The 27,106-nt window shown below is 35.6% G+C and overlaps 1 protein-coding gene across 1 annotated transcript in view; it reads left to right on the forward strand.

The window, feature by feature from the left end:
• AHR (aryl hydrocarbon receptor) overlaps window positions 1–27,106 on the forward strand; it is a 50,020-nt gene that overhangs the window by 9,466 nt on the left and 13,448 nt on the right. The window contains exons 2-5 of the mRNA XM_049893270.1: window positions 2,681–2,868; window positions 20,443–20,546; window positions 23,829–23,918; window positions 26,570–26,693. Coding sequence (XP_049749227.1) covers window positions 2,681–2,868; window positions 20,443–20,546; window positions 23,829–23,918; window positions 26,570–26,693 — 506 coding nt within the window. The remainder of the gene's footprint in view (window positions 1–2,680; window positions 2,869–20,442; window positions 20,547–23,828; window positions 23,919–26,569; window positions 26,694–27,106) is intronic.

The raw sequence follows: 27,106 nt of genomic DNA on the forward strand, positions 1-27,106 counted from the left end.
ATAGCTAATTCATTGTGAGGTAGGTCAGGGAATGCCTTACAACAGAGATCTACCTAAGCAGGGCTTTGAAGGAGGCGGGCCAGGGTAAGGAGGTTCTAGGGAGTTACATGTATGAAAGCATCAAAATATATGTTTCTAACTATAAATAATTTCTTAGCTCTGCAGTATAACGGACAAGGAAGGCTTTGGCTGAAGGAAATGAGGCTTGGGTAGTAGATAGGGGCCAGAAAGATCATGAAGGGTTTTGTTGTTGGGCTAAGGAGCTTGGACTGTCAGGAGCTACTGACGGGTTTTAATCAGAAGAATAACAGATTTATATTTTAAAGAGAAGTTCCTGGCAGTACAGTCCTAATGTCAGTGAGATCTGCCCTGCATTCCGTCCTCTCCATCACCAGTCAGCTTAGTAAAACACAAGACTTCTTGTGTAAATTCCCAGCCCAGAACTTAAGATGACTCCCAGATACCAAAGGCCAAGGTGGTTTTTTTTTTTTTAATTTTTTAAAAATCATTTCTTTAAGGAAATTTGCTATTTCTTCTACCTCTACCTTGAACACCTTCAGACACTCACATGACACACGTCTTCATTTTATTCACGTCTGTGCTGAAATACATCAGAGAGACCCCCTCACCGGCCCGTCATATCAAAACCAGTATCTCCATCATCCCTTAGTTTCTTACCTTGTTCTCTTTTTTGTCTTAACACTCACAATCCTGAAAAGTTATATGTTAATTCATTTGTTTATTTCTGTATCCTCCCACTGGAATGTAAGTTCCACGAGAACAGGAGCTTTTTTATGTTTTGTTCACTGCCAAATGCTCTGCTTTTGGCACGTGGTAGGTGTTCAGTGTTGGTTGAAAGACTGTCGCCCCAACCAGCTTCCCCATCTCTTCCCTCTTCACCCAGTGTTTCAAATGTCAGACACAGAACTTCTGCGGCTCACCATTCCCCAGTCACTCCTTCCCATGAAATCCTGTTCATCTTTCCGAATCCATCTCAGATACCACCTTTTCTGTAAAATCTTTTTTTAAGCACTTGATCTCTCTAAGCTTCTATAGTACTTTTTGAATATTTACTAGAAGAAGGTTTACTGAACTGTTTGGAATGTGACAGTTACAGAGAAATATTTACTCAATGAGGTAGATGGGCATGATAGGTAAAAGTTGAAATTCCGTTGGTTAATTGGAGAAATGCAGTAATTAGGTGTGATTTGAATTTGATTACCAATGTAATATGATTGGGGAAAACATCTACAGAAACAGTCACCAATATCTATTAAGTATGAAGTTATATGAATACTCTGGACAAAGTATTGGCCTTTTGTATATATGCCACTTAACTGATTTATTATCTTTATGTGTGTGTATGTATATATGTATATATGCATATATGTAGTAGACATAAGATAAATTGTAATAGAGAAAAATAGCAATAGTTCTGAATAGTTCTGAAGAAAATGCTTGTTAGGGATAGTATAAAAAAGGCATGTTAAATTTCGTATTTACTTTTAATCATCTTTTTGCATAAAATATTACTTCTTCATATAGAACACTGAAGGCATAAATGATCTAAAAACATTCTCATTGAGTCAGATTAATAGCACTATACCCAAGCCAATTTCTACTTTGTAAGATAATTTAGTTTGAATTGTCAGAAATGCCTTTTGTTGTAAGAATACTCACAATAATTCTTTATTTTTTGGCTAATGGAAAGGTGGAGAGTCATGGTCTAAAAATTTGTTTGGATTGGGAACGTATTATCTATTCACATTTCAGAATGGGTGTCTGATGATGTGTAAATTCACTTTAAATAATGAATTTCTGTTGTGAAGTCCTGGCTAAAGCGTTTGTGTGACGTTGTCCAATTTATCACTTCTAAACATAGACTCTACTCTTAACTATAAGTATCTTTTCTCTCAGATAGATGAAAATCGTAGTAAATATTGACATTTCTTTGAATTTTCTAATTAAGACCAGACTCTGACAGATGATAAATAAGTGGAATTACTGCCCAGTCATAAAAGCAAAATTTACCAGTAATCACGGTTAGCCTCTAGTGTTTGTCAATCAGTAAATATAAATAAAGCCTGATTTATTCTTTTTTTTATATTGTTTGACTACATTAGGTAGCTGGAGTATCTAGGTACCAGAGGGCTTTGAGAGGTTGTCAATGATGGAATGAAAATGTATAAAAATCGAAGGCTGGGGATGATGAAGATACACATTTATTTAGGCTTGCTTCTATTTATCTACATAAATGAGGATGCTTCCTGTAGAAGATGGCAAAGGAAGCGTAATATTCACATAATTTATTGAAGCTGTATTTCTTTTTTTTCCCCTTCCTCTAACAGTGGCTAACTATGGTAGGGGAGGAATTATCTAATTCTTCTAATAGATTCGTTAATTGGGTGTCACTGTATCACAAATATATGAAGTAGAGGTAGGCATTTTCATAAGATATTATTTTATGATGTGTACATCAGATTTTTAATAAAACATTATGAAGAATTTTATCCTTGTTTTTCCCTTGATTAAGATATGAAAGGGAGATTTTGGAAAGAGTTATGTAAAATTGAGGTAGATTTTAAATATTTGTTTTATTAGAAAAATATTGGAGGAGATGTTATAATGCAGTAGAAATTTTTACTTTATATATTTTAATGGATTTTTATTTGTTTTTCAGAGTAAAGCCAGTCCCGGCTGAAGGCATCAAATCGAACCCATCCAAGAGACATAGAGACCGACTTAATACAGAGTTGGACCGTTTGGCTAGCCTACTGCCTTTTCCACAAGATGTTATTAATAAGCTGGACAAACTTTCAGTTCTTAGGCTCAGTGTCAGTTACCTAAGAGCCAAAAGCTTCTTTGATGGTAAGACAAAGGGTTTAATTTTTGTACAGTAGCTTACAAAATCTTCATACTAAACATGGCTGTTGTTACATTGAAAATTATAAAAATTAGCCATATGTGAAAAAAAGCTTTAAGTTTATTGCTATATAGTAAAATTTAAGTGGCAAAACCAAATATATAATGGTTCTTAAAATCAAATTTCCAGTTTCATTCATCAGAACAGGTGAATGGTGTCATTCTTTCAAAATCACATATTGGAAAGTTGTGCTTTTACTAAGTATGCCAGATTTCCATTCCCCTTCTTCTGCATCAAATTTTTGAAATCTCTTTTCTTTAATTAAAGAATAAATATATATTAACTGTAATATATTATTGCTGGATGCCTTGCAATATTTTACAGATATGTCACTTCATTGGCCCTTTCAAAATTATATGTACCATATTTTTACACAAATAAGGAGTGTGTTCTGTGTTTTTTTGCCAACCACGCCCTCCTCCTCTCAGGTATTTTCTTTCACAAGTATGCTATGTTAATTTTTTTTACAGCATCGTGTAAAAAATTAGCATAGTGCACTTACAAAAATACCTTGTAGGGAGAAGGCACAGTTGGCAAAAAAAAGTGGAACCTACACGTTGTGTAAAAAGTCACAGTTTTACAGTTCTTTATATTAGCTGTATATTAACTCCATGAAAATGTAATTTAAAAAATATTTTTCAGTGGAAAGAGCACTATAATATAGAAGTCAGTAGAGCTTGATTCTGGTCTCCATTGTGCCATTGACAAACTATTTAACTTTCACCAAACTGTTTTAGCACCCCTGTACCTCAGCTTACTCAACGAGTAAAGTTAGGGATTTGTTACCCACTAATCTTACCACATTTCATCAACATAAGGTATTTTTAATGGAAGTTTTGTTTGTAAATAATGTTCCAATGCAAAAATATTTCCTTGATTTCTCCTTTATCTGTTTGTAAGTCTGTAAAAGATTTTTAAAGGAAATGTTCAGACTTTTAAAAATGGCATGTTATTTTATAAACCTTAGTAAAGGAATTAATGATAAAATCTTAGTAGCGTTTATCAGTGCTTCTCAGACATTAAGCTTTCGATCACATGAGCATCTTGTTAAGAGATGCAGTTTCTGATTTAGGAGGTGTAGGTGTGGCCAGAAATTAAGCTCCCATATCATGTTGATTCTGCTGGTCCAGGTCGGTACCTAGACAGCACATTTACTGGCACCTGAATTTGTAATTTGTGTTTAGAATAATGCAAAATAGTTAATATCCCTTCAGGTTTGTTTAGATGGCTTGATGTGTTTAGTCCAAGCATTTTTGTTTTTATTTATATGTCCGTTAGGTTGCTTGTTTGTTCTTTATTTTTGACAAGAGCCGTGTAGTTTAACAATTGGGATCTGGGCAGTATACACTGGTTTGAGGGTAGTAATTTCAGGCAACATTATGTATTTAGAGGTTTTATGGTAGACACCTTCTGGTCTGTGTAAAAAGTCTTTGAATGTTCACTTTCGCCTGTACCAAAGACGCCCCCCATATTGGAGATAAATTGTGCATATGTGTGTGTAGTATGTGTGTACGTTGTGTGTGTGTGTATGTGTGCATTGTTTTTTTTCCTGATGACATCTCAGTTATTTCTCTTTTTTGGGAACCCTGACGATTTTGCCTTAGATCTGTGTGGTCCCCAAACAAGCAACGTCAGCATCACCTGGGAATTTGTTAGAAATGCCAATTCTTGGGCCCCACCCCAGAGCTATGGCATTATAAACTCTGCTGGTAGGGCTGGATGCACGTTGAATAGTTTGAGAACTGCTGTCCTAGACTGTAACCTCGAGTCCACTCCCAGCTTCGTGGAATGCCGTCCTGATCCTGGGCAGTCTTTTATTTATTCTTATACTATGCTTACTGCTTGCCCCTGTGGTGGGGGATTCCAGAACATAAATGTTGTGGTCTGTGCCGCTGGAGCACTTAACAGTCTCGAAGCAAGGGAGGCGTTTATTTTCTGACTCTGAAAAGGATTTATTGACTTAAGTCATTTTACTTTTCCATTTCCTGCTCCTGTGCTTAGGAAATCAAACTATATCTGTTTAAAAAAAGAAAAAAATTTATTGGTTGTCCTCTGTTTAGAAGTAGTGAAATTGATCTGAAGCTTCTTAGAGAGTAGCCAGTGTACCATTTAATTACTAGTCATAATTATTCCTTTGTAGGCAGAAACGCATACGCACACAATGTACATTTATATGTATATAAATATTTATATTTTTTTGTATTTTGATGTGTGTACTGTTCAATATCTCAAGTAAAGAAGATTTCAGAGTCTGACTTTTATATAAAGAATGTCATAGTTTAGCTTTTCTTGGAGTTCTTAACCTTTTAAAAAGTTTTTTCTCAGTTCTTCACTAATGAGTTTATGTGTTTTTCATTCTAGTTCAGTGTATTTGACTGTAAGGTATCATTACCCTGTTTATATTGTTCCTTATTAATTATAATATCTTTTATTTTAGATCCTTTACATTACTGCCTTTTAAACTTCAGTGTGCATAAGAATTACCTGGAAAGGTTATTAAACGTTCCAGGCACATGCCTTACATGCAGATTCAGTAGGTTCTGTATAGAACCCAGAAATCATCACGCATGTTTGATTATTCTGATGCCGATCATGAATCATACTTTGAGGCAGTGATTTAATCTGGCCTTGATTATGCCCTGAATTATTTAAAAATTTTATTTTCTTTGCCTTTGATAAGGACAAACCCAGGTGTACAAAATTTTAGGAAGACTTTAGTTTTGTTTGCTTGGCTTAGTGTATAGTATGTATGGTCTAAGCAGTTTCTCAGATTGTTCAGTACAGAAGCATAGAGTTAAATGAAAGATGAGGGAAATAATGGTTAAAGACAATCCCACGTCTTTTTCACACCACCAGTGGTTTGGGAAGGCAGTGCAACATTTGGAGAACACAGAATAGAATTTTGAAGGGAACGCTTATGAGCTGAACAAATGCTAAGTGCAAAAGAGGAGACTTGGTGCATGCTGACACTGGTTGGATTTTTGTGTGCAGTTAGAACCACTCTCCCACTATTAGGGAAACAGTATAGCAAAGTAAAGGGAAGCTCTAAGTGAATAACAGGATGCAAACAGGGGGTGTGTGAATTCCTGCGGAAAGAACAATATAAACGAGTAATCATACAATCTTGTTAGAAAGGAAACTCAAGTTTTACTGTAACAATAGATATTTTTCCAAGAAAATACACCTATTTATTGCAAGTTTAAATAATCCAACTTGGATGAATCTTCTTAAACTTTGGAGTCATGATTGTACAATTATTTATCCATTTTTAATTAGAACATTTTAAAATATAACTTTAAAGCACTAGAGTCATTTTTCAGTTATGGTAAAGTTAAAAGTAGCTTCTGTGGCCCTATCACATTGAAATTATTTTTAATAAGTTTTATAATTCTAGACTTCTTTATTCTAAACACTGTACAGTTGCAGGATACACAAAAAAGAAAAAGGTTTTTGTCCTTTAACAGGTCAAAGTCTAGTAAGGGAGACAGACTCAGAAACTGTAGCAAATACAATATGCGAACTAAAAGCACATATTAAATGGTTTATAATAAACCACTTAGGGAGCATTATCAAGGGAAATGATAGAATGGAAGCTCCTTGAGATTATTTTAATTTACTACCATGTCACAAGCACCTAATTCAAAGCCTTCTCCATAGTAGGCATTGAATAAATATTTATTGCATTAATTTCAGTAACTTACATCTGGAAAACAATATAAAATTCATGCTTAATATTCTATATAATGTTTAGAAAATATGTTTCTAGGGCTTGGTTTAAGATGTTAACAATATTTTGCTATTTCCAGATAATCATCTTTCTGTTAATAGCCAGTTATTATTATTGGTTCTTTCTATTATTTTATTCAGTATCTATAAATACACAGCTGCAAGAAATATTTGCCTTATTGAATTATAACAGAGGTCTCTTATTAGCTGTATCATACGGTGCAGTGTGTAAAAGTATTTAAGGGCTCAATGTCAAAGCTATGCATAGCTTTTTTGAACCAGCTAGCATCAACTGTAATCGTTTCAGTCTTTTCAGTACTGCCCTGAGTTCTTTAGCTATACTCTTTGCTCCTTTGCCATTCTTTCACATTTATTATCGTGTTCCTTGGTCACCAGTCCTTGTCATCTTTGCTGAATGTACTTTTTGAGTACCAGCGACCTGGCAATCCTGTTACTTTTTTTCTGGTCAAAAAAAAAAAAAAAAAAATCACTGACTTGGTAAATCTTACAGATTAAAAAATAGATAAAAAGGAAATATTTTATTCTGGGTATTCTGCATAAAAGACACATTTTGACATGCTTTAAGAGTAATAATAGATTAATAGCAATAGTAGGTGATGTGTAAGTTCTACTTAATTTCCTTAATAACATCGCTCTTCTGTGTTGCCTTCTCTTCCTCCTCTGCTTTTATCTTTTTTTTTAACTTATTTTTAAAGAGTTCTCTAAATTGTATCTTTGACGTAACTCTGTAGAATCTCTTTTGTTTTTAGAAAATAACCGAGCAAAAAAATAAAAAATTCCTATTGTTTGATGTTGGCAATTAAACATTTTAAAGCGCAATTTTTTTCCTCTCAACATAGTTTATATCAAACTACAGAGGTGCCTGAAGATAAGTATTCTTTTTTCCAGAATTCGTATTCTAAACAGAAAACCCTTATTATAACAGTCATGATACCTTCCTTAAGTAAAGCTATATAAACCTAGAATGTCTTTTAAATTTTATTTTATGGACTTTATATAGTAACATGCATCCAAATTTAAACATAGGTAAATAAAAAGAATAGAACATCCTTCTTGAGTCAGAGTAAAGAGGCTTTCAAATCCTGGCTTTTAAATTTAATAATATTATCTACTTGGATCAAGAATTTAATCTCTCCTTTCATCAGATATCTCAGCTTCCAATATAAGATTCATTAGATTATATGAATATGTGTAATATTTTATGATATAGTTTTATATAGAACACTTTCATATCTGAGTGTTTCAGTTTCCTTTGACAAATATTTAAAAAATACAATGACAAATATTGGAGATTGATACTGAATCTAAACTCATTGCATCCGTTATTATTATATATTTTTTAAATCATTACCTAGTGTTACATGGCACTAGGATCCTTAATTGCTTGGCAAGGAATGGATCCAGTTAGTCATCAATTTATACCTTTAGCTTTTTTTTTTTTTTTGACTTTTTCTTATTTTAAGGAAAATAATTGGAGTAATATTAAAGCCATTCAACTTTCAGAATTTTTTCCTTTTTTAAATTTTTAAATACAGACTTGTAAATCTCTTCTTGAGGCTTTGTAATCTGGTTAACGAATTAGGTGCTTGCGACATGATAGTAAATTAAAATAATCATGTGATAGAGTAGAACTTCCCATGTGATATAAAACAAACTAATCACATCAAAGTCTGTAAAGAAACAGGTATATTGCCACTAATCATTTTTATTAAGTAACGTTTATGTGTTCTTTTCAAGTCCTGCATTTCAGTCTTTTCACTTTTTGATGAATCCTTTAATCAGCATCTCAAACTCATTTATTTGCTCATAGCTAGAGATTTAGATGTTGAAGTCTTTGTAATATAGATGGAGTAATATTTTAATCCTTGGGAGTGAATAAAATATTCCAGGGAGAGCTTGTAGAGAAAGGGGAAAAACACCAAAGTTGGGAAGTTAAGGTACTTTTAAGGATGGGTGGAGGTGAAAGAAAGCAACTTTATTCAATATAAAACTATGCTAAAATGATCATAAGTTTCATTTAGAGATACCTTCATTTGGTGTTGAAAGTTCTTAAATTAGAAGAACAAAGAGAAAATTGTTCACAGAAATGTAAACTGAAATGAAATTCAAGTCCATACAAAAGTAATAACACTAGCGTAAAATGGCGGAGTGCCATCAAACCTTGTCTAACTTCAGGGAGAGGAGAGAGAATCAAGATCAGCATCAGCCAAGGCTGATTCCTGTGAGATGGAGGCCAAACATCCTCCCCCCTCTAACCTCTATACCAGTTCTGACACCAGCTGCCCCTCCCGTGGCACTCTCTACCTCTCTGCTGGGTTTGATAATTCACTGCAGTGGCTGCACAGACCTCACAGACTGTACTCACAGTGAAGGGGTTTATTAGGGATGTAACTGGTTCAACTCGGGATCGGGATTAACAGGCTGCAACTCAGGATCAGGAAGCATGTAGGCAAAGTCTAGAAGGCTTCCCCCAAAGTGAAGCGCACATCTCTTGCTTCTTCAGTGCAGGACAGCTCTCTTACTTCCTCTTGGCCATGTAGGCAAGCGGGCCCTTCTCTCTGCCGTGCACGCCCCCTAAGGATAGGCTCCTCTTGGCCCTCTCAGGACAGATTCCTCTCGGTCCTGGCCTCTGCCCTGCTCAAACAAGTGTTACAAAGTTCTTTAGTTACGCTGATAAGTGCCTGGAGGTACCCCAGGCCACTAGCAAGCCTCCTGCCTAAAGTCTGTTGGCCAGGAAGCCCACTAGAGCTGCCTTACTCCATGGGCTGGGAAGCCCACGACGCTAATCTTCTGGTTCCTGCTGTCTCAAACTGCTGCCACCCCTACAGTGTTACTGCTTTGTCTCTTTCCTGGGTCTAGGAGGTTCTCAGCACAGGGACCCTGGGTCCAAAGGATGCGCTCTGCTCCTGGCTCCTCTTCATGGTTGTAGTGTAGTCCCCTTCTCCGCTTCTGGGACTGGTTCCCTTTAATCCTAGCAGAATGGCAAAACTGACCAATCCCCTTGTTAGGATTCTGTACATTGTATTGGCATTGTCCCACCCCACAAGGGTTCCGTGCACCTTATTTGCATTATTAGCAGGCTCTGCAGTTCCCTTGTTGTACCACAAGTATCTTATTTGTACTTATTTGCATAGCCCCACCCAGTCATTTTGTGGGAGTCACAAGACCATGGCTAGAAGGGCTGTATTATAGTAATTTGCTACACTGCACTAAAGAAGAGAATTTCTGGTCCTTGGTTGTCCATAAACCTGTAAAACTCAAACCCATTGCCATCAAGTCTATTCTGACTCATAGCAACCCAATAGGATAGAGTAGAACTTCCCCATAGTGTTTCCAAGGGTGTAAATCTTTACAGAAGCAGACTGCCACATCTTGCTCCCACAGAGTAGCTGGTGGGTTCGAACTGCCGACTTTTCACTTAGCAGCCAAGAGCTTTAACCACTGCACCACCAGGGCTCTGGTTGTCCATAACCCAGTGCCATCGAGTCGATTCCGACTCATAACGACTGTATAGGACAGAGTAGAACTGCCCCATAGAGTTTCCAAGGAGCACCTGGTGGATTTGAACTGCTGACCCTTTGGTTAACAGCCCTAGCACTTAGCCACTATGCCACCAGGGAAGCCATAAAGCCACCCAGGTCTTAGTAGTGGGAGACTGAGTTGGAGACAAGCAATCAATTAGATTGGTCAACTTAACGATCTTAAAATTGTCAGTATAGAATTTTCTCTGTTTAGTCTAGACTGGAATTCGTGATTTACAGAATATTTTTCTGTCAGCTGGATTCTTGATATATCTAGTTACAGGCTTAGTTTCTGTGTTTTATAGGCAGCATTTCGTCTCCATATCGCAGCATAGTAGAGGGGGGTCGTGTTCGGTAATGAGAGTACTGGTAGACAGGAGAAATGGACGCTAGTTTGGATAACCAATTTTGTGGCCTTAGTTAAGACCTTTAACACTGTTCTTCATCTTCTCAGCATGGGCAATGGGTATGCTTGCTTATCCGGATAGATTGGTAGTGGATTAAACCTGAAAATAAGAAATCTGTGAAGTACATTTTATGTTTAAAATTGTTATATAAACTATAATTATTTTCTAGCAGAATACTGACATTTTACTTGTTTTAATCAAGAACTTTTTTTTCTGTTTGTTTCTGATATGCATAGGGACCTTTAAGGGATCTGGTATTAATATCAGTTGAGAATTCTTTCGCTGAATTAATTTTGTATTTTGATTTGGAGAAGGAAATTTGTTAATAAACATTGCAGATTTTTGGCATAATATGAAATCATTCCCTCATGTTGTTTTCTTTTATCAGAAGTGGCATACATTCAAATGTAGACACTTAGGGAAACGTGGGCAGAACTTACTTTGGTGAGGAGATAAATTGTGGGCGTAGTGTGGTATATGTTGCATTTGTATACATACAGGATTTTTTTTGGTCATTGCCCTGTATCAGTTTTAAATGATGTGCTTCAGTTTTCTTCTTTATATGATTAGGGTTAGAATTATAACCTACTGAAAACATTCATATTAACAGGTACACCCTTTTAAAGCATGAGAATGATGATTTTAGAAAATACGAGAGAATTAGATCTAGAACATTTCTAAGTTATTCCCCAAATCCTGATGCTATATGTCAGTGGTTCTCAAATGTAGCACCTGGTCCTCGGCATCGTGTGAGAACTTGTTGGCCGTGCAGATGTAAAGCCCTGCCCTAGACATGTTGTTAGGTGCTGTCCAGTCGATTCCAATTCATAGCGACACTATAGGACAGTAGAACTGCCCCATAGGGTTTCCAAGGAGCGGCTTGTAGATTTGAACTGCCAACCTTTTGGTTAGCAACTAAGCCCTTAACTACTACACCTGAATCACAACTCCGGAAGCTGAGTTCCAGCATTGTGTGTTAGTTAAAGTTAATAAGCCCTCTAGGTGATACTATTGTCTGCTTAAGTTTGAGAGCCACTGCTCTAATTGGTTATCTAAATTCTGCTTCTCAAAGTACAGTTTGAATTCCACATTTGTACCTGTGTAAAGCAAGTGCAACTCATTCCTGCTGAAAAGACAGGTAAATTAACTGTTCTTTTTGATTCCGTGAATTCAGAGAGCTAATGTGTAGTTATGGTAGAATTACACATAACTAAACGTGCAACTCTAAGAATATTAAGTAACAGTTTTGAAAACCAGTTTTTACGTTATAGAGGCTTGGAACAGACCTGAATTTTAAGGACTTTTTCAGCTTTAAAATGATGGTTTTTACTTGTGAAAAAGACAGTAACCACCATTTATTCACCCTGTAGTTATAAAGATGTAAAATACTAACATTCACATTTTAAAAGAAACTAAATTTACTTTTATTTTGCCTAGGCAAATAGAAATTTGTTTGGCAGGAAAAAAAGTCTGTCAGTACATCGTAAGGTACTGAACTATGTATACCTAATCTCTATTTTCTGGAAACTCAGAGGTTAACATAGCTTTCTTTAGTTTCAGTTTCTTCCTTCGTTCTCTCTACCAAAAGAAGAAAACTTTATTTACAACAGAAAACCTCATGTATTGAAGTGAAACGTGTATCTTTTACCCCCGGGATGTAGAAGAAACTTCTTTGGTATACTTAATATATTTTATTTTGAAATTATTTGTAAATACTCATCCATATCAGACTAAACTAAACTGGGAATGTTTTCCTTATATCTAATACTGTATTAACCCTTTCTAATTTTTTATGAAAGTTTTTGTGGTTGGCTAAATTTTATTTAAAAGAAATGGTAACTTTGCTTTCATTTATGCTCATGTCAGTGTGGAAATAGAATTTTACTTTTCCTGCCAAGAGAGAAGGAGATACTTTAATTTATTTACAGATAACTCTTTTGTACCGTAGAAATTGAAACAAGGCTAGGAAGCTTGTGCAACAATATAGACAAAACATCTTTACCCTTCTTATGAACACACAGTAACGGAACAATTCAGTTATCTTGTGACTCGATTTCTATGATCTTAAAGCCTGATACAATCCTTTTTTTTTCAGTGTTGACGTATTGCATTCCTGTTTGACTTTGGATTCTTACATTATTACACTGTAACTAGTTGTTATACCAGAAAACTTTTGATGTTCAGAAGGAAATTAAAGGAATCAGTATCTAAAATTGTAATTTGTTTTATTTAATATAAGTTATTTTGGAAATTCCTAACCTGTTGCTGTTGTTGGATACAATTATGGTTCTAAGCTTTCTATGCTTGTTAACTTTACATGAACTGGGTTGTGGTTGTAGGAGGTATCCTTAAATCTGGCCAGCTACCTACCTGTGACCTGCTAATGGAATTATTGCATATAACTGATATGTAAATAGTAAGTAAAAGCCTGTCACTATTTAAAAAAAAAAAACCTTGAAAGCTGTACTCTGTGGAAATGGCAAGTATTTGTTATACGCTGATAACCATATACTCTTAGGTAGTATTCTTTTTCTTATGAAAACTGATAGGCTAACTTTTAGCAACTCCATAAAACAAGAGGGTTTTTTCTTTCCGTATTTCTCCTCAGACAGCTCAGCTCATAATTTTCTCAGAAACTATTCCCATTGTACATCTATTTCAATACTTTGATATTTATTTCCTGTGAATCAGAGAAACTAAAAATTATTGTGGGACATTTTTAATCATTAAGATATATACCCATGTGAAATAAGTATTTTCTTCACAGTTTGATTTGATTTAGTTTTATTTATGTAGTGCTACAGTTTTTTTTTTTTTATAGTTTCTGTGCAGGGCTTATCGCTACCATTGCTCAAAACAAAGAGGTAGAAGATACATCCATCCTCACATAAACTCTGCCTCCAGATTTCTCTAGAAGAAACATGCATTGTGGTATAATTACAAACACTCCTTTCCTTGGATGTATAGAGTTGATGTTAACTATTTTCATTTAGCCATAGTGTTTTAAATGGAAAAAGATGATTTATTATTTAACTGTAGTTACAGGAGAGTTATTATCATGATTACCTGTAGTGTGATAGTGTGATATTTGCCTTCAGACTCTGTCCATAGTTTTCATATGAAAATAAAGTTAGAAACACTAACCAAATAAAGGACTCTTAATCAAGCATCCAAGTAGTGCAGAGTATATAATTACATTAGAGGCCAGTAATGATAAAAAAGCAACCATAAATAATACTAAATGGTACTAAAATGATTGCAACATCAATTTCTCAAGATGGATTATAGATTTCTCAGGGTAATGATATCACAATATAAAGGTGCGAATAAGTTTAGAAAAGAAAGTAATCCACATTAGGCTGTCTATGTTAAACCTTAATCTTAATAAACTTCTTTCATGGCAACAAGTAGCATTTCCTAATTATAAGTAACCAGAATTTTAAGTTGCTTTGATTTCTCCACTTGATTTATTAGATTGTAATTTGTAGCCATTATTATTAAGAGAGAATAAGGAGCCCTAGTTGTGTAGTGGTTAACCATTTGGTTGCTAACTAAAAGGACAGCAGTTCGAATCTATAAGCTGCTCCTTGGAAACCCTGTGGAACAGTTCTACTCTGTCCTATAGGTTCTCTATGAATTGGAATCGACTCAACAGCAATGGGTTTCTTTCTTTCTTTTTTTTTAATTGAGACACAAAAACTAATTCTAGTTAGTTGTGGAGATTTTGGGATCTCTATTAACTACATTCTTCCCATATTGAGTCATACTCCGTCAACAAACAAAGGTCCCAAAAGCTTTATTCCATCCATGTCATTGAGGTCGACTCTGCTTTGAGGAGGCAGCTCTTCCCTTTTTTATTTTGAGTGCCTTCCACCGAGAGGTGCTCATCTTCTAGCACAACTCAAAATGAGAAGAAACAGCTGGAAACATCCATTAATAATTGGAACATGGAATGTACTTAGTATGAATCTAGGAAAATTGGAAGTTGTCAGAAATGAAATGGACCACATAAAGATTACTATCCTAGGCATTGGTGAGCTGAAATGGATGATAATGGCCATTTTGAATCAGAGAGTCATCTGGTCATCTATGCTGGGAATGATGAAGAGGAAAGGCACTGCATTCATTGTCAAAAAAGAACATTGCAAGATCTATCATGAAAAGCAACACTGTCAGTGATTGGATAACATCCATACACCTAAAAGGAAGACCAGTTAGTAAGACTATTATTAAAATTTATGCACCATCCATTCATGCCAAAGATGAAGAAATTGAAGATTTTTACCAGCTTCCAGACATGCAGTGAAGATGCATTGATAATTACCGGTGATTGGAATGCAGAAGTTAAAGAAGGAGGATCAGTAGTTGCAAAATACTGCCTTGGTGATCGAAATGGTGCCGGATATTGCATGATAGAATTTTCCAAAACCAACAACCTGTTCCTTGCAAATACCTCTTTTTAACAACATAAATGGCGACTATACACGTGGATCTCACCAAATGGAATACATAAGAATCAAATAAACTGTATCTATGGAAAGAAACGGTAGAAAAGCTCAATAAAATCAGAACAAAGCCAGGGGCCAGCTGCATAACAGACCATCAGTTGCTCGTATGCAAGTTCAAATTGAAGCTGAAGAAAATTAAAACAAGTCCACAAGAGCCAAAATACGACTTTGAGTATATCCCACCTGAATTTAGAGAAAATCTCAAGAATAGATTTGACACATTGAACACTGATGACCGAAGACTGGGCAAGTTGTGGGATGACATCAAGAACATCAGACATGGAGAAAGCAAAAGGTATTAAAAAAAAAAACAGGAAAGAAAGAAGATTCAAAATGGATGTCAGAAGAGACTCTGAAACGTGCTCTTGAATGTAGAGTACCTAAAGCAAATGAAAGAAATGATGAAGTAGAAGAGCTGAACAAAAGATTTCAAAGGGTGGCTTGAGAAGACAAACTAAAGTATTATAATGAAATGTGCGAAGACCTGGAGTTAGAAAACCAAAAGGAAAGAAACGCACTTGGCATTCCTGAAGCTGAAAAAACTAAAGAAAAAATTCAAGCCTCAAGTTGTGACGTTGTAAGATTTTATGGATCAAACATTGAAGGACACAGGAAGCGTCAAAAGAAAATGGAAGGAATATACACAGTCACTGTACCAAAAAAAAAAAAAATTGGTTGATGTTCAGTCATTTCAGGAAGCAGCATATGATCAAGAACCGATAATACTGCAGGAAGAAGTCCCAGGTGCACTGAAGGCGTTGGCGAAAAATAAGGCTCCAAGAATTGACAGAATACTAACTGAGATATTTCAGATGCATGTGGGAATAAGATTTGAATTGGTATGGAGTATCATAATTTGTAATGCTGTAATATATTCACGGAGCCTTAGTGGCACAGTGGTTAAGAGCTCGTCTGCTAACCAAAAGGTCGGCAGTTCAAATCCACCAGCCACTCCTTGGAAACCCTAAGGGGCAGTTCTGCTGTGTCCTATAGGGTTGCTGTGAGTAGGAATTGACTCAAGTATAATGGGTAATGTATTCACACTCTAAATTCTGTCATTCATTAAGTTAAATTCTTATTGAGTGATTACATCGTAGATTTCTCAGTGAGGAAATAGTTGAAATATTTTGATGGTTCATTATCTTAATATTCCATCTTATCCTCAAAGCCACACCTTCACAGTTTGGGAGGTGCAGTACTGGGGTTTTTTTTTGGGTAGTGTATCCCACAGATGTGGAGGAGTTAACAAAGGTCGGTTAGAGTATAGCGATGCTTCCCAGAAGCAAAGTCTGCTGGCAACTTATTATCAGATGTGATATTTTGTTTATATGAACTGGCTCATATTTAATTCCAGTGCTATAATGTTTAAAATGTCCTAAGCATGCAAACATACTAAAATTTATGTAATAATTTATAGTTTGGAATTACTTTCCCATCATATAATCCTCATAGCAGTCCTTCCAGGTATTTATTAAACTCCCACCTTAGAGATGAGAACACTCTGTTAAACCCTGGTATGCACTTTTATATAAGCTTGCCTTCATGGTTTCAGGGTGTGTAAACCCAGCATATAACTGATTATTCTATCCTTGACTGTCAGTGATTGATTCCAGGCATTGCCCAGGTCCTCTGCGTGTTATTTTAATAATCCTCAGAAGAATGTGTTTCAGTAGGCGTTATCGTCCTCATTTTACAGACAAGGAAGCTAAAGGTTAAAGGTGGTTAGCAGAGTAGGAGAAGTCTGGGAGGTGGTTAATAGTAGTTCACAATCAGGGTCAGGCCGCCTGGGTTTTTATCTAGGCTTTACCACTTAAAGCTTTATGACCTTGGGAAAGTTTCTTAACCTCCCTAGGACTCAGTTTCCTAGTCTATTAAAAAGACAATGTTGCCAGTCTCATAGGACTGCTGTGAAGATTAAATAAGAGGTAAAGTGCTTGGCATATAGTGTATGCTTAGTTAAGTATCACATATTATTACCAAGCAATTTATGGAAGGCCACACAGATGGTAGGAGATAGTACTTGTAACAGTATCTCACGTCACTTTCTTACTCACTTTCTTACATTGCTTTCTAATAAAAGGAAGCAGTGAATAGGGTAATGTTAACTAATGATGCAGTGGTTAAACGTTCAGCTGCTAACCAAAAGGTTGGCAGTTCGAATCCACCAGCTGCTCCTTGGAAACCCTATGGGGCAGTTCTAACTCCATCCTTATAGGGTCACTATGAGTCGGAATCAACTCGACGGCAAAGGGTGTACAGGTAGTAATTTTAAAATGGGAGAGGTAATAGGTATAAGACAAATAAAGGGAAAGTGATGGAAGGGTAAAAATTACATGTCTGGATAGAGAGTACCCAGCTCCAGTGCTGTCAAGTTGTTTCCAACTCATAGTGACCCTATAGGACAGAGTAGGACTGCCCCATAGAGTTTCCAAGGAGCGCCTGATGGATTTGAACTGCTGACCCTTTGGTTCGCACCCATAATGGGCATTAAATATGTTTGTAAAAAATGGATTAGTATTTTTTTTTTTTTTTAGCTGGAGATGGGAGGGGAGTGTACCCTTCCTAGACTCATCTTTGCATGGTATTTTTACTTAAATCCTTTACCAGTGATTAAACTTAAACATGAGTGCAACAGGGATATTTATTTGTTTAGTTTTGGTAGATCCTTCCAGTGATCATTCCCCACTTTTCTTACCTAAGCATAGTTGTCCATACTAAATACTGTCTTTCCAACATTTAGAGTTATAAACATTGTTGTTTGAGAGAATTTGTTTTTATTCTTTCTTGCCTTCAAATCCCCATTTTTAATTACATTCTGTTTTGGTACTTAATATTTTTTTGCATTCTCTTTTAGGCCTTTATTTCCATAGCTTATATGCTCTATGTAAAGGCAGGGTCTGTCTACTGTCTAATTACATTGGCTAATACCCCCACTCTAAGCCCAGGAACAAATCATAAATCACTCTGAGATGGATGATCTCTTTCATTTCTTACTCAACTTCACAGTGGTAAACCGTTAAGCCTTGATGTTTATCTGTGTTCTGTTACCAGTGACTAGTTGGAACTGACGTCAATTCCATTGATTACAATTAACTTGAAAAGATTCTTAACATGATTTAAATTGTACGTTTTAAATTTGACACTGATGTTATCTACAAAATAAATTACCTATTTTTAGGCCTACTTTGCTTCTTTTGAAATGTAAGGATTTGGGTTTTATTTTATTTTTTAACAGCAATCTTCTGTGGATATGTAGTATAACTCTTAAATTGTGCCTCATACCGGAGCTTTGGGAAAAGGAGCAGAGTATACTTAACTCTGACATTGTGAGACTTTGTTGCATCCAAGTACATTTAGCCATTAGAAAGCAAGCCAAAAAAAAAAAAAAAAACCTTACAAACTAGAAAGAGAGGAAAGGTCATTTTCTCTTCTGTCTTTCAAGGAGAGAAGATTAAACCTTTCCTTTGGTCTTCATTAACTATCAGGTCAATTAATTTAGCTCAAACTATTTTTTGTCATAAGGAAGTCTGTTCTCTGGCCTTTTCAAATTGTTACATTCACAGGCCAAGCTTTTGGCCTCTTTCAAAGTGGTATGTTTCAAGTTCTGCAAAGGTAAGATTTTTCTCATAAGGTTCTAGTGGTGAGACACATGCTGAATTTCACTTCCCCACACTGTGGGGAAAGTAGTGATGATTTACCAGAAAATATAGTTCAGACATTGAGAACATTGGACATGTGATGCTTTGCTCAAACTGAGAGAAAATAAGCCAGATAATTCAATTCACATAAAAATTTAGTGAAACAGGAAGTATTAAAAGGAATGCCAAAATCAGTTTCGTATGGCCGCTTTTCTTATTTAAATATTAGATTTAAAAGAGATCAGAAGAAATGGAAAGATTATAATAGTGTCTGAAAGGATTAGTCCACAGGCTGTGGGAAATACTGCAGATAGTTGAAGCTACCATTTATTGAACTGCTTTTGAGCCACTACATACCAGGAACTTCACATCTATTCTCATTATTTTCATATCAACCCTGCAGAATGAGCTTTTTTGTTTTTTTTTTTTGTTTTAATCACTACTTCACATATTAGGCAACAGGCTCAAATTGCTCAAACATTTAGTAAACGGCAAAGTTGAGATTTGAACCCAGTCTGTCAGATACCAACATCCACATGCTTATAAATGAGATGTTTGTGAGTATTTAACAAAATGCTAAATAAATGGTAGCTGTTATTATTTCCATTTCATTATGCTGCCTTCCGGATCATAAATACATTGTATTAGTAACATTCTATTTCCAATAGTAAGCATAATAAGTGATAGAAGTGTCTGACCCTCCCTTCAGACTTTTCTTCATAGATACAGTCCACAAGCAGTTAGAAGATATAATGAAGGAGAAGCCACCTCATAAGATATAAACAAAGTAAAACCAAACCTGTTGCCTTAGCGTCGATTCCAACTCAGTAAAAAAACATAGCCACCCAATAAAACAGGATAGAACTGCCCCATAGGGTTTCCAAGGAGCTGCTGGTGGATTCAAACTGCCGACCCTTTCGTTAGCAGCCAGTCTTTCAACCACTGCCACCAGGGCTCTTTATAAGAGACAGTGCTCAGGAATAAACATGAGAAGAAATGTTCGTGTCTTTTTTGTGGACAACTTTAAAACACTCTAGAAGAAAAAAAAAAAAAAAAAGACAAGTGGAAAGGCATACATGTTCTTGGATAGGATGATTCAACAACACTAAAGATGTCAGTTCTCCCTGAGTTGATTTATAAATTTTAAGTATGCTAACATCTAACAGCTTCCCCCAACCCCTTCTCCCCCCCCCCCCCGCAAAAAAAAGTAGACAAGAAGATTATAAACTTTTTGGAGCTACGTCAGGTGGTGGTTGATTCTTTCCTCTCCCCCACTAGCTCATCAATGTGTAGATATATATTGATGTTAAAATTATTTTTTTATAGATATACATTCTGAGGAAACTTATTCTTGTAAATAAGTAGGTAGGGATGGAGGGAGTGTTTATAGCAGTGCCATGCAATTCTTTAAAACGCCTAAGTTATATGGCAAAAATTCATGTAGTGAGCTTATAAAAAATTAATTTTTAACAATCAGCTGACAACTTGATTAGATCCTTCTTCAGCATTATTAGCATAGAATTGGAAACTGTCCAATTGGCAAAGGAGGTATTCACATAGTTCATTGTATTACCAGTAGATACTACTGTTCCAAATTGTTTGTTTGTTTGGTATACAGAGATTTTCTAATATAATCTTTTAGAATTGCTTATTTAAAAACTACATACCATATCACTGTTTTTTGCCTTTTTTCCACAGTTGCGTTAAAATCCTCCCCAGCTGACAGAAGTGGAGGCCAGGATAACTGTAGAACAAAAGTCAGAGAAGGCCTGAACTTCCAAGAAGGAGAGTTCTTATTACAGGTAAATTTTAGTAAATGTAGTGCCTATAATAAGGAGAAATACCAGATTTTTTTACATTCCTGATTATCTTGTCAGATTCCCATGCTTCATCATATACAGTTGCCATCATTACATCTGACTTTATATGTTCAACATGCAGTCTCAACCAGTTACCACTGAAATGTGGTAAATAGAGATGTTTCCAGAAGTGTAGTATACCACACACCTTATACTTTTGGTGAGAAAGCTTTTCCTTTGGTTTTACCTAAGGAGTCACAGGAAATCTTTCTCTGGAAGATAATCTTTAAACCTTAAACCAAAAATATCCCCGAACTCCTCTCAAAACCAAATAGTTTAGTTTAACTAGTAAAGAATGTCTGTCTTGAGCATTGAGCTCTTTTAAGTTCTGTTTATATGGGATGAAATTGACAACAGCAACTTGAAAGATAGGAAACTTAGGGGGCAGTGAGTTAATGTTAATTGGGGAGGAACAGCCTAGAAAAGGGTGAGAATGGTTGCACAATCGAAGACTAATCAGTGTCATTGAATTGCACCCATAGAAATTATTGAATTGGTTGTGTTCAGGTGTGTATATTCTCAGCATCAATAAAAATAAAATAAATTATTTATTTTATTCACTTAAATTAACTGTTATATGAGAAATGATCAATAAAAAATGTTTTATCTTTTTACCATTATTTACTTCAGATGTTTATTTTCATTTTTAAAACATGTTCTGTCTGGTGCCATTAATAATGTGCTTATTACAGTCCTACAGCTTCATTTTTAAATTACATCAGTTAAAAGTCCTAACAGTATCAGTTGCAGTTTACTTCTCTTACATTAAATACTTAAAACCAAAAAACCAAACCCAGTGCCGTCGAGTCGATTCCTACTCATAGCGACCCTATAGGACAGAGAGAACTGCCCCATAGAGTTTCCAAGGAGCCACTAGGGTTTCCATTAAATACTTAATGAAGCTCAATATGATTTTCTGATAGGTAGGGCAGATCTGTGGGACTAAGACTCAAAAATAATAATCTCTTTCATTAATACGTAATTACCGCATTAATTCCTTCTGTTAATTTACTAATATAATAATGCCATATAAATGATTACCTTGTACTCCAGGGTATTTAAGAACATTTAAGGTACATAGAGAAGTAGTGTATGTCTGTTTTCTTTAGTTTTCATCTTATTTCTGACAGTTAACATTTCCTTGTCTTTTAGCATGCACCAGTGAGTTTATAGGAGTGCACTACATTTGTTTCACTGTTTAAAAATGCATGATGCTCTGCAAAATGATATGAATGTGATCAGTGGATAGTATTGCCTGGAAAAAAGATATTTTCGGGATGAAAAAATACCACAATGAATATAAAATATTACTGCCAACTAAAATTTAATAGTATTCAATTTGGAGGTGTTAAATAATTATTAAATATTTGAGTTCCCGGTGGGTACCAGTATCATTCTTAGTCCTGAGGAGATTACCAGTGAATTATAAAATATGCAATCCACAATCAAGGACCTTAGAGACCGGTTTGGATTAAAAGAGTTACAGCCATGCAACAATTAGTGATCGATAACACGTAAAGGGAGTGTATCATGAGATTTAAGTGAATAAGCTTTGGAGCCAGACTACCTCTTGACTCAGCTTTTTCCTAGCTCTGTAACTATACAGTTACTTTAAAGTTCTTTACCTCCTTTTTTGTAAAACTGGAATTTGGTAACTACTTTGTTGGATTGTTGGGAGAATTAAACCACTTTGAATGCATAAAAATTGCCTGTTTAATAGTAGGTGCTATTGTCTTTCTAATCAAGTGTTCACAAGTATAATATAGACTAAGGATCTTGAAAGTGAAAGGAATTGGAGTGAAAAAGGAGCAGCCTGTCACTGGATTTCATTATGTCATCTGAAAATGAGGGTATCCACTAGACTGTGAGCAGCATAAGCACAGAAACAGTATTTTGTTAACTCTTAAATACCGGTACCAGGTATGTGTCCTATTTGGTGTGAAGTAGTTACTCTCATGTGTATTTAACTGTTCATAGTTCTCCAAGGAAGTTCATGTAAACCCTTATTTACTTATTTCCACAAATTCATAATAGTGACAGCTTACATTAATTGAGCTCCAACTATGTGCCAAGCACTGAATTAGATGAGATACATTCATCAGATCTACCTGATAAAGTTCCTGTTTTTTAAATGGCACTGAAGCTTGAAGGGGTAAATAACTAAAGCCATAGCGTAAGAGACAAAGATAGGAAGGAGCCTTTTCCAGGTCTGACTCCAAACTGTGTGATTCTTACACCAAACCATACCGTATCTCCATTTACATAAAAAAATTAATCAGAAGGGATTAGTCATAGCAAATAATAGTCCAAGTACCACATTGAACTTAAGCAGGAAATGGTGCCATTTTAAATATGTAATTGTGGAATTAATATATGATAACCACAGACCTTAAGGTAATCTAAGATATTTTTGTTTATCCAATAGGAGAGTAGAGATATTAATTAACATTGGACTTAAATAACCACAAAGAGCATGGGAAAACTAAAAGAAGGAAAGAAAATGGAATGATAAAAAAAAAATTGGCCCAAAGCAAGCAAGAAGGGAGAAAAAAAGAAACATAGTGCAGATGGAAAGTACAAAATAGAAAGCATATAATAAAATGATAGATTTGAATCTAAATATATTGATAATTACATTAAATTCAAGTAGACTCATGTGATTTATATTTGTTCTACATGTGTATTTATGTGTATTACATATATGTTGTGTTATGTTTTTCAATGGAAAGTTTTTAAATGTCTTATAATATTTTGAGAGTATTCAAATTTCAAATTGGATTGGCACTTGAAATGTCTTTGCACAGAAAAGATTTTTCCTATCTAGACTTCTCTGAGGATCAGCCAGCATCTCTCTACACTATCTTCTTCTGTAAAGCAGTGTGGCAGATTACAGTAAATTATGTTTGTGTAGTGTATGTTTTAAAAAATGTATACAGCATATGTAAAACAAAATCTGAAACATGAGAAATGAGAGGAAACAAATATTTTATTAAAGCTGTTGTCACTGAACATTAAATTTAGCCGTGAGCTTTTCCTGAGCCAAATCGAAAGGTACAAATAAGTGCTCATTCCCAAGGTTGCGTGGTGTGCTAATGAAGTGTAAAAATTTTAATTATTTCCAAGAGATTTTCAGAGACAAAAATAACAGCCTTATCTGACAAATATTTTTGAATAGCAGTGTTATCATTAAGTCACATCACTAATATATAACTTTTTCCCCTGTAGGCTCTGAATGGATTTGTGCTGGTCGTCACTGTAGATGCTTTGGTCTTTTATGCTTCATCTACTATACAAGATTACCTGGGGTTTCAGCAGGTAAATTTACTTTTCTTACAGCATTAGAAACCAGTGTTTTTAAAAAATTAACTTTTTACTCTTTATGCATTTTATAACTTAAGGACACAGTTGAATTTTTGTTTATACTTATAAAGTATCAATTCAAATGTATATGCTGTAAAAGAAAAAATTATATTTGTAGAAAGAACAGTATTTTTCTAGTATTAGTAATTTACTGCATTGTAATTCCTTTAAATGTTTCTATGATCCGTGGGTATTATGCTTCTTTCACTTACTAAGCATCTCCTATGTGTAAGAAGGAGCCCTGGTGGCGCCACGCTGATTTTTTGGTTTCGGCTGCTCACCAGAAGATGGGCAGTTCAAATCCTCCAGCGGCTCCTTAGAAACCCTATAGGGCAGTTCCACTCTGTCTGGTAGGGTCACTATGAGTTGGAATCGACTCGACGGCAGTGGGTATGGGAAACTGTTTCAGGCAAGGCGCAGATAGGGTTGGGAGGGCAGACGAAACTATTTGCCATCAAATAATTGATGGATAGTCAATGACATGAAAGTTATGAAATGAATCGAGTGCCGTGTAAAGGTACAAACAAAATACTATAGCCCGTACCTTTAATTTTGATTTATGTAGATTATAGAAAGGTTTCCTCAAGGACATAGTGTTCAAGCTAACATAAAGAATGTATAGGATTCATATAGGTGGACAACTAAAGAGGGAACAGAGAAAGGAAAAGATAAAAGTACTGCAAGCAGCAGACTAGAAGTTTTCAGAGAAGGCAAACGGGCCTGGCTTGTTGAGCGTTACTGAATGAATGGCGAATAAATGGAGTGGTAAAGCTTTTGGCATATTTGAGGAACAGGAGCATCAGATATGATTGTAAGTATACTTGAATGCTATTTTTATCTACCAGCAGTTCTCAAAATGTAATGTGTATAAGATCACCTGTAGAAGTTGATAAAACCTCTAAGCCTCATTCCCAAAGACTTTGTTTCAGTCAGAGTAAACCCAACTAAACAAAACCTATTGCAGTAAAGTCCATTCTGACTCTTAGTGTCCCTATAGGACAGAGCAGAACAGCCCCACAGGGTTTCCAAGGCTGTTTTTTTTTTTTTTTTATCTTTATGGAATCTGCTGCCACGTCTTTTTCCTGAAGAGCAGCTGGTGGGTTCAAACCTGAGCTTTCAGTTAGCAGCCAAGCCCTTAACCACTGTACCTGTAGGGCTCCTTCAGTTTGGGTTAAAAAAAAAAAAAAAGTTGCCGTCAAGTCAATTCCAACTCATTAATGACCCTGTAGGACAGAGTGGAACTGCCTCATAGGGTTTCTAAGGAGCGGCTAGTGGATTTGAACTGCTGAGCTTTTGGTCAGCAGCCTGAGCTCTTAACCAATACGCCTACCAGGGCTCCAATCAGGGTTGGGCCCATGAAATTGCATTTGTAACCATCTCGCAGGAGATGCAGAAGCTGCTGGTTTGAATAACGCTATATAACACTGTTATATGAACTTAAGTTTAGACTATTTTATATACACAGTCTAAGCTGCTCAAGATTTTTGCAAAAGAGAATGTTTAATGCTCCAACCTGTGTTTCAAATGATAATGCTGGCAATTGTGTAATGGTTGGAATAGAGATGGTTTAAATGCCAGAAGATTAAGCTCTTAGGGTGGCTATTGGCACAAAGGCTACATTTCATTTTTTCCTGCATTTTAAAGAAAATATATTAATATCCATAGAAAAGCCTGCTTGGAACTTGATAACTTATATAATTATCTTAATTACGATGTGGTATTATGATTTATATCACTTAAGAAAATCAAAGAGGTTAGCCATTTTCCAATCTATTTTTTCTCACATAGCTTGACTGTTCTTTAAGAAAACATCCCTGTCTGGCATGGGTGATGGTTTAAGGTGCCATTTTTAAAACTGCAAGTCATGACCAGGTAGTGAGTAATGAAGATGATACAGTGGATCACTATCAACCTTTTTCTTTAATTGCTTAGAATTTAATAAAGTAAAATAATATAGATACACAATATCATCACACATAATAAAGGTGTTTTTATGAAACTTTTTTACATTTGTGTGTGTGTGTGTGCGCATGTGCGCGTTCGTGTGCTTTTACAATGAGTTGCAGTTAAAAAAAAGTTAGAAAAACACTGGTTCAAATTTTATAAGCTGAACACTGTAGTAATGGCAGAGGGGCAAGAAGTCAGGGAGGAATTCAGACATGTTGAAGTCACAATCCCTTTTACCCTAAGGAAATCTACTTGGAGTGAAAATTTAGTACAAAGAAAACTATTAGAGAACAGTGAAGAAAATTCATAGTGTATGCTATATTAAGTTAGAGAAGTCAAAGAGGGCTGAGTATTCAGGAAGGGTTTCATGGAAGAGGTAGGATAAGAAACAAGCAGAACTTAATATGCTGCATTTAAGGAATGGGGAGGTACCTGTTTGAACCTTGGCATTTATGTTAGGAAGTGATGGCAATTTGTCTTACCAATTATAATCCAGGTCTCTTTTTCTAGCTTTTCTTATGTTGGATGACTAGAGAACTTTGGCAATCATTTGACGTGCATTTACCTTCACTAATAAACATCCACTAATCTAGACAAGTTTTGAAATTGTTCTTTTTTGAATTCAGTACTTTTATTTCCTTTCACCTTTTTTTATTTAGTCTGATGTCATACATCAGAGCGTGTATGAACTTATTCATACTGAAGACCGTGCTGAATTTCAGCGTCAGCTACACTGGTCATTAAACCCTTCACAGAGCATAGACTCTGGACAAAGACTTGATGGTAAGAATGTTTATCAAAACACAGTCTTGTTGATTTTTTAATATAATTGTCTTAAAGGAGGCAGTGAAGCTTTGTTGTCATATAATTGTCTTAAAGGAGGCAGTGAAGCTTTGTTGTCGTTCCTTGCCTTTGGGTTGATTCTGACTAATGGCGACCCCATGCGTACAGAGTAGAACTTAGAACTGCTCCATAGAGTCGTCAAGGCTGTGACCTTTTGGAAGCAGATCACCAGGCCTGTCTTCTGAGGTGCCCCTGAATAGATTCAAACCACCAACCTGCTGGCAAGTAATCAAGCGCTTAACCACTTGGGCCAAGCAGGGACTCCATTCCCCTTTGCCGTCAAATCTATTCTGACTCATAGCAACCCTACAGGACAGGGAAGAATTGTTCCATAGGGTTTCCAGGGCTATAAT

The sequence above is a fragment of the Elephas maximus genome, chromosome 8 (assembly GCF_024166365.1).
Source record: "Elephas maximus indicus isolate mEleMax1 chromosome 8, mEleMax1 primary haplotype, whole genome shotgun sequence".
Classification (NCBI taxonomy): domain Eukaryota; kingdom Metazoa; phylum Chordata; class Mammalia; order Proboscidea; family Elephantidae; genus Elephas; species Elephas maximus.